General features: G+C 35.5%; 1 protein-coding gene across 1 annotated transcript in view; it reads left to right on the forward strand.

Annotated features, from left to right (window-relative positions):
- The window catches only part of TRPA1 (transient receptor potential cation channel subfamily A member 1), a 62,881-nt gene that overhangs the window by 4,064 nt on the left and 41,209 nt on the right, over positions 1-17,608 (forward strand). The window contains exons 2-8 of the mRNA XM_021708007.1: positions 1,837-1,996; positions 4,449-4,624; positions 9,363-9,470; positions 11,518-11,626; positions 11,811-11,956; positions 13,208-13,344; positions 16,073-16,121. Of these exons, the coding sequence (XP_021563682.1) occupies positions 1,837-1,996; positions 4,449-4,624; positions 9,363-9,470; positions 11,518-11,626; positions 11,811-11,956; positions 13,208-13,344; positions 16,073-16,121 (885 nt within the window). The remainder of the gene's footprint in view (positions 1-1,836; positions 1,997-4,448; positions 4,625-9,362; positions 9,471-11,517; positions 11,627-11,810; positions 11,957-13,207; positions 13,345-16,072; positions 16,122-17,608) is intronic.

The raw sequence follows: 17,608 nt of genomic DNA on the forward strand, positions 1-17,608 counted from the left end.
CAGCCTGTAATCCCGTGCCTTTGGGAGGCTGAGGTGAGTGGATTGCCTGAGCCCGCAAGTTCGAGACCTGCCTGGGCAGCGAGACCTCATCTCTACAATAAATCAAAAAATCAGCCGGGCGTGGTAGCGCACTCCTGTAATTCTGGCTACTTGGAAGGCTGAGATGGAAGGATCGCCAGTGCCCAGCAGGTCGAGGCTGCGGTGGCCGGGAGCGGCCACTGCACTCCAGTCTGGGTGACAGAGTGAGACTCCAACTCAAAAACAAAAAACAAAACAAAACAAAAAACCAAAAAAAACCCCAAAAAACAAAGTTCAACATTTTGATAAATTAAGTTTTGTTTATTCCAACCTGATATTTACTAAATGAGCCCTAATGTGCTAAATTCTTTAACTATATTAAAATACACTAAGTATTTTGTTTTTTAAATTTTTTAAATTTTTTATTATAATGATGTGGGATACAATTCAGGGTTAGGTACACAAACGTTGATTATGCAGGCACGCTTGTTGATGAAGTATGTCCCTCCCCTAGCAGTATTTTAACATTTACTGTTAGTTGATAACTTTGATTTTCACAGGTGACAATAAAGATTAGTCTGGTAATGTTTAACAACTTAGAGTTTTGACACATGTACATTATTATCATGTGACAAATATAACCTGTCCTGGCAAAAGATAGAGAAAGCAAGTGTCTGGATTATTTGTTTGGGAAAGATATCTGCATTTTTAGAAAAGAGTCATTTTACAGTGGATTCCATGAAAGCTACTATCTTATAGAACGTTTTGTTTTGGGTCCATATGATAAAATATTTGCTAAGAAATAGCTTTGGAAAACTTTCAGGCAAATGTATTTGGCCACATATTTGCAAAGCTAGAAGAAACAAATAATTTTAGTCCATATGTTGCCATAGGACATGTTTCCTTTCATTTTCCCTACTGTTTTTACATAGATCTTTTAAAATTTAGGGAATTAAAATTCACTGAGTATAGGGAAGTTCTAAATAGTCCATGCGGCCTCATCTGCTGTCCTATAAAGGGCTCTGTTTTTTCCTTCTTTCCTTTTCTCCTTTCCTTCATTTCTTCTTCCCTTCTTCCTTTCCTCCTTCCCTTCCTTCCTTCTTTCCTTCTCTCTCTCTGGAAAAATCATCTGCACACATATGTATATATCATGGAAAACTAAATATACACATTTAGCACAGAAAATATATACAATGAGAAATTAAGAAATACCTTGCGAGCATTTCTCAAACTTTTTATCTCTGAACCCCTGACAGCTTAAACATTATTGAAGATCCTGAGGAGTACTTGTGTACGTGAGTCACAGCTACCAATGTTTATACTATTAGAAATTAAAATGAAGAAAAATTTTAAAACATGAGAAGGTACAGCACATATTCTAGTATCTGTCAATGCTGTGAGGTTATCACATCTTATGGGGTCTGGAAAACTCCACTGTGAGAGAGAGAGAGAGAGAGAGAGAGAGAGAGAGAGAGAGAGAGTGTGTGTGTGTGTGTGTGTGTGTGTGTGTGTGAGAGAGAGAGAGAGAGAGAGAGAGAGAGAGAGAGAGGTGGACTAGGGAAGGTATATAAGAGCTATCACAAAATCCTGCTCAAAGAGGGATGCTTTATGAGGGTTATAAGAATCTAGGCAGATTGAGGACAAGGAGAGGAAGAAAGTCTTTATTTGTACTGTATATACAAGATTATGATCAGAAAATAAAAACATTTATTTAATGCACTGATAAACATGACAGTCTTGGCTATAAAATAACTAACCTTGTATTCGTAAGTTTTGTATATGTTTGTTGATATTATATTTTTTTATATACACCCCTAGGTGGTTTTTGAAGGAAGTTCATGTGCATTGCAGAACTTTATCAAGAAACAAAAGAAATTAAGGAAATATGGTGATATGAATGCCTCCCCTTTGCATCATGCTGCAGGAGAAGGTCAAGTTGAGCTGATGCAGATGATTCTTAATGAGTCCTCTTGTGAAGGTAAAAAGTGTCATGAGTGTTCCATAAATCCTTCCTCCCATTAGATTCATTGGGATGGGTGGTATGAAGTAATTCTGAAGGGTAGATTAGTGTCAATTATAAAGGGACTGAATATCTCACTCAGAAGTGTGGGTTTCCCTACAGACCAGTGCTCTTCAAAACTTTCCACTGAAATACTGCAAAGATAATGCAGTGATTTTTAGACACTTTCTTTTAATTTTTAGATGAACTGTAAAAATTCATATACATTTTATGTACTCTTCTGTAGTATTCTGTGACGATTGTTCTACATGTATATTATATTCATTGAATAAAATGGACACCTCAAGAAGATGTAGCATTCCCCTCCCCACGGCCTTATCCACCTAGCCTTGTTTAATTAAGAATTTCAGCTGCAGGCAACGATGGTGGTGGATGCCGCAGAGATGTAAGCAGTAAAGTGGTGTGATAAGACCTTTATTATCTAAGATCATTCTCCCATAGTATGGAAGATGGATCAGAAGTAAAATCTCAGTTTACAAAGATATTTTAGTAGTAAAGAGAGGATGAGAGTCCACCAGAGTTATGAGGCTAAACTGAAGAGAAAGGGAAAGATTGAAGAGATATTTTCATGCAGCGTCGACGGTGCTTGATAAAAGAATGAATGTGGGGAAAAAAAGTGACAGAGAGTTGGAACTGACTTTGAAATTTTTAATTTAGGAGATTAGGCTAGTAATATAACCATCCCCACAAAAGAGACATGTAAGAAAACAGAAGAAAGGTGAGTATGAGAGTATGAGGAGATTTAGTCATACTGAGTTTGGGAGTCCCAGAGGAAATTTACTTGGAAATATCCAGTAGGAAACTAGAAATGTAGAAGGAAAAGAGGAATGGCCTCAAAATGGCCATTATTGCATGAGAAGTAGATGAAACTGTGGAAATACATAAAAATTCTGTAGGAAACCACAAATTTGCTAATAAAGGTAGCTAAGAGTAGAGTACCAACATTAATAAACAGATGGCAGAGTGCAAAACCCGAAAAAGGGTGAAGAGAGTGATGGATAAGAGACAGATGGTACACAAACTGAGGGAGATATTACTGGTATGGAAGAGTTAGAAGGAGCAATTGCCATAAGGAGATCAAATAGGAAGGAGATCATAATAAAGCTCCTACATTAAAAGGCCCTGGTGACCTTTGTAAAAATGATTTGTAAAAAGTGGTAAAGAAAAAAGCTTAATTCAAGTTATTTAATTAGTGAATGGAATTTTAAAATATAGAACCTTGTTTAAGTTAGCTTGGTGCCAAATGGAAAGGTGAATGGAATAATTCCTCTTGATCAGACAGAATGGTCAAGAAATGTACATAAGGAAGTGTGTGACTCTCAGGGTACATGAGTGTGTGTTTGCATGTTGTTGAGAATGAGGCGCTTGGCTGGATAAAAGGAGGTATTGGAAAGATGAGTTTTAAAAAGAAGAGAAATAGAAAAAGTGTGGCTCCATGGTTACAGGTATCATGGATGGTCCCCAGATCATATTTATGGACTAATGTTTTCTCCCTCCCCAGACATGAAGAGCTACTTCCACTAATTTAAATGGCTGGTAAAGAAGATAGCCATGTCTATTCTAGAATAACTATACAACACTGCAGGTTGGGAGGATATATTATTCTTATGCTGAGCTTACAGGGTAAAGAGTGCCATATATTGAATTTTAGAAATACATGGAAACCATGTGTGACATCAGGGTTTGTTAGTGGTGTGTATTTTTTCTTTTTAACATTTTTTGGAATCATTGCTACAGGCCAGGAACTCTGCTAAGATCTTTAAAGACATGCTTTGTGTATGGGTGTGTAGGTGTATGTATATATATATGTATGTATATAAACATATATGTATATGTACATATATGTGTGTGTATATATATAATATACATTTTTTTACCACTTTGAATATGAGAAAGCTAAGGTTCAAAGATGTAAGGTAGTTTCCACATCTCCTTACTAGCTGTGTGATGTTGGCAAGACTTTTAACCTCTCTAAACCTTAGCATCTTCATCTTTCTGAAAACTGGTTACAGTATTACCTTGCGGGCTGTTAAAGCCTGAATGAAATCATGGTTGTGTAAACCTAGTAGAATGCCTGACATATAGTTCTTGCTTTTATGTAATCTCAATGTTTTATCACAGTCCTCAAATTCAGCTAAAATCATGTAGCAATAGGAGGGTTTATTTCTTGTGAAACGGCTGATAGAAATTTAACTCAATTGACAAAGTCAGTGCCATGCTTTTTTTATATTCCAGAGAGGTGCTTATTAGATGTTTCATGAGAAATGAAGCTACATTTTTAGTTTTCATAAAGAAGACACAACTGGTTACGGTCACACTTGGCATTGAATTTTGAAGTGAATAAGCACTCAGGAGGTGTTGAATACAGTCCAAGCAAAATTTAATCCATATTTTTGGTGTCTTTTTCTAGCGTTGAATGTGATGGATGATTGTGGAAATACCCCTCTGCACTGGGCTGCAGAAAAAAACCAGGTTGAAAGTGTTAAGTTTCTTCTCAGTAGAGGAGCTAACCCAAACCTCCAAAACAGCAACATGATGGCACCCCTGCACATAGCCGTGCAGGGAATGCACAACAATGTGATGAAGGTAAGTCTGCTGGCTGGCTCGCTCAGCCCTGACCTGCAGAATAAGGACTGGCATCCAGATCCGGCTGTCTCTGTGTGGGCCAAGAGGGACACCCTAAGCTTCCAGGGCAAACAAAATGTAATGATTACAATGTTTGCTTTACTTCTCACTAATGATGATGGTAATGATGATGATGATGATGGTGATGATGATGATGATGATGATGATAGGCCTACCTTTATTGAACAGTTCTTGTTTATCAAACATTTTTCTAAGAGTGAGTGTGTTTTAGTATATTACATCCTCATTTTATAAAACCCACTATGAGACCGGATGGGGTGGCTCACACCTGTAATCCCAGCGCTTTGAGAAGGTGAGGCAGGAGGATTGCTTGAGCCCAGGAGTTTGAGTTCAGCCTAGGCAATATAGTGAGACCTCAACTCTACAAAAAAATTAAAAAAAATTAGTCGGATGTGGTGGCACACACTGGTAGTTCTAGCTACTCGAGAGAGAGGGAAGGATCACCTGAGCCCAGAGGGTCAAGGTTGCTGTGAATTGTGATCATGCCTCTGCACTCCAGCCTGGACAACAGAGTAAGACCCTGACTCAAAACGAAAATTTAAGAAATAAATAAATAAATAACTATGAAGACTGTTACTAGCTCCATTTCGTGGCTTAGTATACTGAGGCACAGAGTTGAATAACTTGCCTAATGTCACATAACTGGTGAAAGCAAGACTTAGATATTTTGTTCTCATTTTTGTGTTTCCAAATTCAGGCTTTACTGCTTTTACTCAACTGACATAATGACTAAAAGGAAGAAGTTAATGAGTGTCTTAATAAAAACAGAAAACATAATTATGATTCGTTGTTTTGGCTAAAGTGGGTGGCCCATGTCGGGGAAATTAGTTAGCAGGAGACATAACAATACTATTGGGAAATTTCTCATTGTTTTTCAATGTTTGAGATTAAGTTTCATCAAATAGAAGAATCCCTGGTAATGCCTAAAATGTAAGATTTAGGCCATGGCTTTTAAACTACATCTCAGAGTTCCACAGAATATAAACATGCTTCCCTAAAGAAGAATGCAGTTTACAAATGAATCATGACTCAGAAGTCCATTTCTAAGGTAGACTATTTGGAGCTTATAATAAGTTTTCCTGTAGAAACAATACTGCAAATGATGACTTGGCTATTGTGGTAAGCCACAACAATAGCTAATTGTCTAAAATCACCAAAGAGATCCATGCATCTCAAGATCCCTTTAGCACAGAAACCCTTTTCCCAGTCCTCTGAGACCTTGGCTCCTTTGTGTCTGACAGAGAAGACCTAAGGGTAGCTCCTTACTGCTTCACTACTGCACCTTGTATATGGTTGTATATGGCTATATCACAATTCTGAGCACATGATATTGGAATAAAATGTTCACTGTGCTTTTTCTTCCTCACTGGCTAATAAGCTTTGAAGGAAGGGCTGTGTCTTACTAATCTAAATATCTCCAGTCCTCAGTTAGCACTCTGCTGAGATGACTGTTGAATAAATGAATGGATGAATGATCAAATAAGTGGGATTCTGACTGACTGAGAATGGAAGAGCTGAAATATGAGTACCTATGAAGAGAAGTCAGGACAGGCTCCTGAGGAGGTTACTAGAAAGACCTCTGGAAACAGTTTTTTCGGTCTTCATTATTCATGAGGCACATGCTTCCATATCATTTGGGCTGGACCATCAGTAACTGCGGGAACTCTCCCAGAGATGTCACATATTTCCTCAAGAAGTTATTATGCTTCTTCTGAAGGCTCTTTTCAGAAACATGTGCTCATTAATTTAATTAATACTGCCTCTGAAAGTGTGATTTGGGAATTCGAAAGCAGGTAACAGGTGAAAGGCCATTGTTAATTAGAAAGCAGAAATCTTCAGACCAACAAATACAGAAAAGTAGGCATCATGTAAAAACAGAAAAGAAAGTTTAGCAGCAAACTCATAGCTGATTTATAAATTAGATGATGAACATAAGACAAATTTTCCCTAGTGACACCAGAAAAAGAGGATTACAAGCGTTACAAGAATTGTAACTGAAATTGACTCTCCCTTTCTTACCAGCCAAAACTACGTTTTAAAACACAGTATTTTCAAACCACTCTAGTTTATCAGAGATTATGAGAATAGAAAAAGGAGGAGTGTTTTGAAGTGCTCCCTTTGTGCTTGCAAACAGCTGTCCTCTCCACCTGCCTCTCTCTCGATTCTGCCCACAGTCAAGTCTGCACCTAATCAGTCCTTGCCAGTTTGGCAGCCTGCTCCATTGACTGCTCCACCAACCCTTTTCCATACCTTCCCCTGCTACCTGGAAGGCTGTAAAGTAAAATTTTTCATTCAGGCATCATCTCAAGTTATTGCACAGACAGCCTATGGTGTGCATAGTATTCCCTGGGACGACTGTCCTGGGGAGTAGGCAGTGGCCTGCTTCTCAATGGCCTTCAGGCCTTAGTCCTGTGGGCTTAAATTCAGAGTATCCAGCTGTTTGACTCCATTATGGCTTCCTGGGCTCTCATCAAAAGGGCCTCTGAAGGATTGGCTAACCTCTGAAACTTCCATACTTGCCTGGACATGACTGAATTTAAAGTAGGTGCACTGTTTAGTTGCTCTCTCTGGGTTTTCTGTCACATATAATTTAACACAGCTTTTTGAAAGATTGTGTTTATGGTAGTACAATAACAACAACCTAATAAATGCTACAAGTCTAGAATGATCTAGCATTCTAAGAAGACAAAGAAAGAAAAATCTTTTTCTATAGGTTATTTTGCATGTGAATCTAGGGCTTCTTAAGAACAGTATTTGGAGGGGCCCAAAGTCCACATAAGGAATCTTGTGTTCTCATTTCCCTTAATCCATCAATACTTTCCCTACATGTTCTTATGCACTAAAATCTCAGTTTAATTTTTTTTTTCATGAGCAGAGCTAATTAGCAAGCCTAATTTATTTGCTGACATTCACACGGGTCATATTCTGTTAACAAAAAACTCTGTACTGTTTAAAAGAAGTCAAGGTTTTTAAAAAAAACAGCTTTTTTAGTAAATTCTTTCTAAAAATTTAATAATAAGCACATGCCATAGTTTTATCACAGTCTTGCTGCATTAGGAAAGGCCTTTAGTAGATCAATTCAAGAGTTCTCTCTTGATAAGACTTTTATACGAAAAAATTTTGTTATATTAAATATAAAATAAAGTCTGGTTAAAGATCTATAGACTCTTGGGCAATTATCAGCTGGCAGTCAACTAGGTGAGGAGGTAACAGGTCTTCAATAAAATTCCATTTAAAAAACTACTTGACCATTTTATCTGGATGCTAATTTCTTACACTGTAGAAAAAGTTTCTGTTCCAAGATTTGTACTGCTTTTTTGTGAGCTGCTTTCCTTAACAAATAAATGCCTCCAAAAAGGAGAAGGGGTACATTTTAGATTAAGAGACTCAAAGCACATGTGAACCGAATACGATGTGTGGATCTTGTTTTTTCCCATTAAAAAAAAAAAAAGGAAAAGGTAACTTTTGAAACAATTGAAAAATTAAAACATTGTTGGAATATTAGGGAGAAAAAAGATTTTGTTTCAGACCAAGTTTGAATTAAGTTGAACTTTATCAAAGTGTTACACAAAACTATTTTCTTTACTAAAGGGAATGGAGTTTCCATTGACATTTCCCAGAATGCTTGCAATTAACGACTAACCCGACTGTTTTTTCTTTTCATTGCCAACTTCCTAGCTTTTAATGTGATTTACTCTCCAACCTGACTCTGGAAGATAAAGCAGGAAAAATAAAAATATTGTATGACCCTGTAAAGCTGTTTTGGGGGGACTCTGGCATCTTTTAAAAGAATTAATCTGTTCAGGTTGAAGTCTACCACCACTACCCTTAAAACTTCATCTACATATCAAAAAACTGCTCCCTTATCTTCCTCAAGTTGCCCATTTCCTTTACTTTCAAGTTTCCTTTGATGACTATTCTAACTAGTTATCAGTCCGAAAAATCTTTGAATGACCCCCACTTGGAAATATCCTACTTCCCAGTATAAATTCACATGTATTGATTTATGTTTTCTTGTAACTTCTGTCCTCCAAGTTACTATTCAACCACAGTGGGTGCACATTCTCAGGACCTGCTGGAGACATGGGCCATGGGTTTAGGTCCTCAAGCCGGCCAGAATAAATCATCCTAACATATTTTATAATTAGGCATCTTTCCATCAGCACAATCCAGGTAAAAGAAAGATGACTAGAAAGAAAAGAGAAACCATTTTCTTTTTTCTCCCTCCCATCTTCCCTCCCTCCTTCTTTTTCCATTCTCTCTTTCATTCTCCCTTCTTTTCTTTCTCTTGTCCTCTTCTTCCAAGAACACATTCTAAATGACTCCACAAATTTATTTTCCTGAAAATATTAGTTAATATAACTTCACTTAATACAAGTCAAAAGTATTAAGTAAAGCTTTGTTAACTAGTGTCTACAATTCCTAGTCTATTTATAATTCCATAATTCAGTATTGCCTTAGTTGATGTGATCTTGAAATCATCATTAGTTCTTGTATTTGAGAAATTGTTTTGGTACCCACTATGTACAAAATCTTGTACCAGATGGTGTGAGAGAAGAAAGAGAAAAGAAATAATGAATGTGGTAACTGACATTCAAGAATTTATAATCTAGTTGAAGATAGGTACCTTACTTGGAAATTTGCAATTTAGCATTTTGACATTTATTCTTTTGTGTAGGTCTTGACTGAGCACAGCAGTACTAATATTAATTTGGAGGGAGAAAATGGCAACACAGCTGTGATGATTGCATGCACCAAAGATAATAATGAAGCACTTCAGATTTTGGTTTGTATATTAATAATATTCTTCTACTTTATCTTTTCATGAGTACAACATGAATTATTATTTGCAACAGTTCTTAAGTTTCTCTCCTTAGAAAAATATAGAAATTGGTTCAGGGAAAACTAGATATGTTTAAATATATACACACCCTTTAAGTGGATCTGAGATTCCTCATAGAAAATTAATAGGAAAGCATTTAAAAAATGCAAGAAAATCAAAGTGAAAAGAAAATGTAGGCAGGAAGAATTGAGGTGAAACTTGGGGTCAGGCTAGAATATCAAATACACAGTATAATGGCCTATATGTTAATAAAGATGGGTCATACATTAAGTTTGCTCTTCTGAATAGCCACAAAAGAAAAGAAAAGAAAAAGACAAATGTAGTCAATTGCAGACTTTTGGGACTCATAAAATAATAAAATAAAAGCCAACAGAAACACAGCCACTCTTGCTCCAAAGACCAGAATAAATTACTACCATGGATTCTCAGAAAGGGAGTCCTGAGTGATTTAATGGCTGAGGTTCTTTGCCACATGCTTGAGAAAAGAACCAGCCTTCTCCCTGGTGCAGCTTTTTGGGGTGGTCCAGTAAGATGCTGGAGATGTCTGTCTAAATGGCTTACTCTTGCTCCTGGCAGTGCCCCTTCTGAGTGTGCTATTAGAATCCTAGTAAATAGCTTTCTTTCAAAGATTTCTTAATCTTAAGCTGTTATGATTGAACTCAAAAGAGAATAAATAATAGAGTAAGAATAAATGAACTAACATTCAAACCGATCACTTGTATACCTAATCCTGAATTGTACTCTACATTTTTAAAATAAAAAAATAAAAATAAACAAACACAAAAAGAACAATAAAGAAGTATAACATTTATTAATCCCAAAGAGTGAAAATTTACTAAAATTTATTATTGCATGTGGATAATCAATGCTCAGGAGAAGCTATTTGTGTTTTTCACTTAAAAAAAAAATCAGAATAATTTGAGCAAAATTGAACGGTATTGGCTAAAGATGCACCTTTAATATTTTGTACTGATTTATTTATTATAGTTAATAGAAGAAAAAAATAAAACTCCACATGATCCACCCATTAAAAAAAAGAAAAAAGAGCCTTAAATTAACCAAAAGAAAATTGGAATAAATAAATAGTAAAGTTGAAACACTATGGCAAATAATATATTTTTAAAGTCTTATTTCTTTGCATATTTAATTTTTATGAGTGAGTACACTGTATGATCATATTGTCCAAAAAAGCTGTTACTTAGCAATAGTCTTTAACAATACCTAAATATGATTTTAATAATGCCTAATATAATTTTATAGAGTACATATTCCATTTCTGGACTATGTATACCATATGTGTATGTGTGAGTGTGTGTGTGTGTGTGTGTGTGTATTTGTGTGTATACAATATAAACTGATGCTGTCTAAGCTGAGATTATAGGAGATATTTCATACTTTTCTGCTTTTTCAAAACTTTTTCTTTTTTAATAATCAAAGATACTTAAAACTGAAGTCTAATGATTTATAGAAGATGATAGTTACAAATCATTGGCTCACATAAACCTTTTATTGTAGAAAAGAGACTTAAATGGTGAAAATTCTTGGTTTTCGTGGTTTATCAAGAATGCTGATACATTCATTTATTAGTTTTACATAAATCAAAGGAACAGTAACTGGGAAATACTATTACTTTACGTGCATAAGGAATTGAGAATGGTATAGAAATCATGATAATGTCTTTAAAAGTCTTATTAATCCTATTGAAAATAATGTGTTGACTTTAGTTTGCTGGGGTATTAAGATTAATGTTTTTTGTGTCTATATTGTTACTTCTTTGGAAGCTATAAAATGCCTCTGCTTCAGATCTTAGCCTAGTTCAAAATTACTTTCTTGCATCTATTTCATAACATAGGAAACTTCCTATGTATTTTTACATAGACATACAATAGTAAAATAGTATAGGAGAGACAATAAATTCTTGTCCACTCACATGATTTGGGGCTTAACTTGCATCATTTAACTTTTCTTTTTGTTCTTTCTTTTCCTCCAGTTTAATAAAGGTGCTAAGCCATGTATATCAAATAAATGGGGATGTTTTCCTGTTCACCAGGCTGCATTTTCAGGTGCCAAAAAATGTATGGAAATAATATTGAAGTTTGGTGAGTATGGGTTTTCCTATGTTGTATACTGTAAAGAAGGCTACTTGTGGGTGCTATTCATTTGAAAAATGCTTAGTAGAATTTATGCATGGGCTTTTAGATAAGTCTAAATATGCTATCTTTTTAAAAAGCCTATTTTTTAATTTTAAATATTTGTTATCTTGATTGGTATTTTCTTCTAAAGGTGAAGAACATGGGTACAGCAGAGAGTCTCATATTAACTTTGTGAACAATGGGAAAGCCAGCCCTCTCCACATGGCTGTGCAAAGTGGAGACTTGGAAATGATCAAAATGTGCCTGGACAATGGTGCACACATAGACCTGATGGAGGTAATTGTTCATATTCTATATGGCACTTTTAATTTAGAATTGTCGTAAGTTATTTTCTAAAGTGTTTTATAGTTCTTACACAGTTATTTTAGATTTAAAAAATACCAGAAATAGGTAGTATGCCCTTCTTTCATGCAGAAGCAGAACAAGAGAGTACCCTAAATTTAAATTTATGTAAGGAATTCTGAGCACTCCCCCAAAAATTGCAGACATCGAGATACAATAAAGAATATATTTAATTTAACCGACATTAAATAAGTTAAGACTTACCCTAAGAAGATGATAATGTCCAGCCAGGAACATTACAACCCAGTCATGAATGTCTTTGGTTATAATTCTATTCTGAATGTTATCATCTTTTAAGATGAGGGCTACTTAACTTAATTTCTAGGGATATGTATGTGAAGTGTTGACTTCGCGTGCATTCTGAGGTATACCAGGCATCTTGACCAAAATATAGAGTTTTGGCCCTTTTCCCTTCAGTGTCCTTGGTTTTGGATGACAACATGCCTTCTTCCCAGCTATGGCAAAGACCTGTGCTTTCTAGAAGGAGAGGAGATTGGTTATTAATCCCATGTGAATTCTAGACACCGTCACTAACTCCCTCTGATATAGAAATGAAGAGTTACCACTGTTGGTGTAGGGTCTGGAGTCATTTTAATTCATTAATTAATTAGTTAATTAATTATTTTTATTTTGAGTTGATATATCACTCTGGTGCCCAGGCTGGAGTACAGTGGTATGACCATGGCTCAACCGCCTGGGCTCAGGCAATCCTTCTGCCTCAGCCTTCCGAGTAGCCATGCCCAGCTTATTTTTTTTTATTTTTGGAGAGATAGAGTCCCACTATGTTGCCTAGGCTGGTCTTGAACTCCTGAGCTTGTGGCATCCTCCATCCTTGGCCTCCCAAATTGCTGGGGTCACAGGCATGAGCCACTGCGCCTAGCCAGGAATCACTTTATACACTGAATGTATGTACAGTGAATGTGACACAGTTTTACATTTCTGGGGGGAAAGAATGGCATCCAAATAATGATGAAGAACTGTCAGACTGCAAGAAAACACAACTGCTAGCTCTGACTTTTATACAGATGCTTTTTAATAGGTGAAACTGATTACTATTCATTATCTGAAATGTGATAGATATTCCTTCATTTTATTGACCAGGGAAGAAAAAACTCACAGATAGATATAAGTGATATTCTTAAATTTGGATTTAAACATTGATTCTGGTATTAAAACTCTTTACAGACTGGGAGGTGCACAGCCCTTCATTTTGCTGCCACCCAGGGAGCCACTGAGATTGTTAAACTGATGATATCGTCCTATTCTGGAGGCACTGATATTGTTAATGCAGTTGATGGACATCATGAGACCCTGCTTCACAGGCAAGTTTCCTACCTATCATTCTGCATACAGATTTTTAATTCACATATTAGATTATACTCTGCAAGAAAAAGCTAACAGTTATGCCAACAGAGAAAACAGCAGAAGGTAACAAAGACCCTGTGGTTCAACTAGAAACTCTTGTGTTCCTTGAGAATCCAAGTAGAATACTAATAAATTTCATGAAATAAAATCTCCAATGGTATATTCTAGATCAATTCTCAGTCTAGTGGTTATAGGCTCAAGATTGATTTTCAGTATGCTTAGAAAGTTCACATACAAGGCTTTCTAGGCCCCTTCTAATGTGTTCCAATTCCTCACGTGTATCTTAATCCCATTTTTTATGATAATAATGGAGCAAATACATATTGATATTCCACCTTTCCCATCCTAATTCCTCCCGCTTTGCCCACAGTCATAGATAAATGGTTTCAAAACATATTTTTATGTTTTAGGAAGTTATAACCAAGTCACCAAAAATGATAAAAATTTCTGTAGAGTTTAACAGAAACACACATCAGGGAAAGTATCTGAAACTGAGACTTTACAGCTAGGACAGGAAACAGGCAGTGTAGAATGGGAGTTCAATCCCTTTGGGAAGACAAGTACTAAATGCTCCTCATGTGAGTGAAAGAGGTGGCTAAAAAGAGCTCTCGCTCTCTCTCTCTCTCCCCCCATGTATCCTTTACACACACACACACACACACACACACACACACACACACACACACACACACACACGCCCACACTCATATACACACAAACAAACATACTCAGAGCTGTGAGAAGGCTGGAAGTGTGAAATGGCAGAAAAAAATCTTAGATACTTTCAATAGACAACTGGACCAGGAAATCTACACTATCTCTCAAGGAAAAAGAAACTCTAGATACCAATATAGGATCTGTTTCTTAACTGGGAGGTGGAGATGAATATATACAGCATAGAAACCACCTGCCACAGTAGAATATATATGAATAGAAAGGAACTCCCACCTAGGATGAGTTTGCAAAGGAAAATTTCATAGCATAAAGGAAAACCAATAAAAGACAACAAAGTCAACAAAAGGCTCTTTTATTTCCAAGGAAATAGAAATGGCAGGACAATCTGAAAAGAATTTTGAAATAAAGATATTTGAGACCTTCAACATTTTAAAGAAAGGAATAATTAGTTATGCAAATATAAATATATGAGGATAACAGTTGATTATGAAAAACAAATAGGCATATATGAAACCAGTATTGGTGATACAAAAAAATGCAGTTAGAAATCTTTTAAAAATTAAAAAATTAGTCATTGAAATAAATCCAAATCTCAGTAGATAGACTAGCCTCTAAGCTAGAGATTTTCAAGCTGCTGCCTATTAGAATTATGTGGGGAGCTTTTAAAATCCAAATGCCAATTAATTCCTCACATTATATCACAATATCTGGGATAAGTTTAAGGAATTTTAAAAACTTTTTGATTCCAAAGAGTTGGGTAAACTCTTTGTTTAACCAATTTGGAAACCCAATTATTTGGTTGTTGTTAATATGTATCTTCAGAACACAGCCTTAATATATAAATATGCATAAGACTAAATTATGTGAAGAAAATTAAATCTTTTTTTTTTTTTTGAGTTGGAGTCTCACTCTGTCACCCAGACTGGAGTGCAGTGGCTGCTCCCGGCCACCGCAGCCTCGACCTGCTGGGCACTGGTGATCCTTCCGCCTCAGCCTTCCAAGTAGCCGGAATTACAGGCATGCACTACTACACCCAGCTGATTTTTTGATTTATTGTAGAGATGAGGTCTCGCTGCCCAGGCGGGTCTCGAACCCGTGGGCTCAGGCAATCCACTCACCTCAGCCTCCCAAAGGCGTGGGATTACAGGCTGAGCCACCGAGCCCGGCTGAAAATTGAATCTTAAAGTTATGTTTTGCTTCCTAAAATTACCAAATATAATAAATCTATGTTAAATATAATGCATTCTCTTGTGAGTTTTCAGTAAAAATTAGCAAGCTGATTTTGAAATTTATATACAAGGGTCCAAGAAGAGCTCAGATAATCTTGAAACAAAAAAATGAGATTTACAATAAGAAGCATAAAATTTTAAATCATTAGTGTTAACATTTGTTATGGTGGTGCTTTAATATAGACTGACCACCTTTATTTGCTTTATTAACTAACATTATCCTTATGACTGACTGTGAGATGATGCCAAAATGACTTCAGTTATCTCCATAATTATTTTGGCTTCATAAAAACTTAGCAAAGCTAATACTGTCTTGCTAACTTTTGTCAAAGATGAGCTTCCTGCCCCCACCAAAGGGGGAGCTTTTTGAATCCTACGGGTGAATTTTAAGTGCAACTTGTATGCAACTGATTGTTGTTGGTTCCTATAATTACGGTGATACTGACCATTTCTTTTGTCTTTTATATCCTGGGACAGATATCATTACTCATTTCAGTACATCTTTATGATGATTTTACAGGAGAAAAATAGGTTTACCAAAAGTTAAAGGAGAAAATCTTGTGATGTGTTTGGTTTTGTCCTATTACTATTACTTTGAAAATACTACCCTTATCAGAATCAGTTATGGATTTTGAGTTACTAATTCTCTAACATTTTATCATATTATTCAATGACTAGTTAAATTCATTTTCTGAATATAGCAGCTTTATTATATGTATTATTTTATATATGCTTATATCAATAGTACTTTAATCATAATGTTTATAATTCTCTTTTGCAGAACCTCATTATTTGATCACCATGAACTAGCAGACTATTTAATTTCAGTGGTAATTATTCTATTTACTGGTTTGCTTTTTAATATTTACTGATTTATTTTACTATTCATAGCTGAAAAACCACGGAATTACATAATATGGGTTTTCTAAAATAAGTCAAAGTTTGATTTCTTGCTTATCAGAAAAAAAAAGTTTACAAAAGGATAATTTGCCGCTTTTGCAAATGTAGTATTGTTTATGAATATGTAATGACCAAACTTTATTACTAAGCAGTTTGGGTGACAAAGTATACTTTTGGATACCCATAACAGTGTTTGTAGAGTGGGGAGTTTGCACTACATTGCCAGGAAAGCTCTTCCAATGGCCTGTGAGTGAGTATTGGGGAAGTTTGGGCTTGGACAGGTCCACTACCTTTCCTCAGATCTGGTGGCTTTGAGTTGGAAGCAGGACAGGCAGCATGTGGTGTAAGCTTCTACTCCAACTGCCTCAGTGCCATCTTTCAAACAACTAAAAACCAAGGAGTTGGAAAATATTGTCAAAGATTTGTTACAAGTGAAAGCACGAGATCCTTTTCACTCTAAGACATGGCATCAGTCAGCTTTAGAGATAAATTTTAATAAGCTCTTTATTCGGATGCTTGGATAGTGGGTTTATTGAAGCCCCACCATATCAGCAATGAATGTAGTTCCATTTGTATTACTGAACGTGTGTGTGTTGTCAATAGAAACTATTGAAACTGCGATACTTTCATAGAAGAATCCTGGAAAGACTCATTATATACCATAGTTTATGTCATGCATGGCTTCCTGCAAAAGCAACCATCTCTTCACCTGGCAAGAGAACTGTGGCAGAATCTCACTGGCCACCATGGAGCTTGCAGAGGGGATGCTGCTGTCATCCTTTTAACTCAACGAGCCCTAAAAGAACAGGGCAATATCCACAATTGGAATTTAAGTTATTTTTATTACTCTGCCTAAAATACAGAATTCTTTCCATGAAATGTTAAAAGTTCTTTGATTTCTTGCCATAGCAAATATTATAACCATAATGCATAATGGTAAATATTGACTTATTCATTTTTAAATATATATAATGTGAATATTAAATATAAATTTTCTCAAATGTTTGACTAAAGTTTTACTTTAGAATTTGAGTGATTTCAAATCAATAATTTCAGTTCATCTATTACAGATAAAGTAGATTTTTTAAAAAAATGAATGGTTTCTTTTGAATGTTTTAAAAATCACATATGGAAAAAATTTGGAAGACTTTTAAAATTATGAATATTTAAAAGTAATTTCTTACAGTGGGAACTAAATTATTGATCTATGGCAAAGGATATTATTTTTTTAGTTTCAGTAGAAATAGAGCTATTGCCAGATGTCGGTAAAAAGCATGAAATGAGAATAATTTTATTTTTGAAATTATAAAAAACCTTTATTTTTGATAATACAACATATGAATTATAGAGACATTTCAAGTAATTCAGTAATTAGTCAAATGCTTTAGTTCTAGTCATAGTATAGATAGTATTTCAA

The sequence above is a fragment of the Carlito syrichta genome, unplaced genomic scaffold (genome assembly GCF_000164805.1).
Source record: "Carlito syrichta isolate Samal-C Ts95f unplaced genomic scaffold, Tarsius_syrichta-2.0.1 Scaffold55349, whole genome shotgun sequence".
Classification (NCBI taxonomy): domain Eukaryota; kingdom Metazoa; phylum Chordata; class Mammalia; order Primates; family Tarsiidae; genus Carlito; species Carlito syrichta.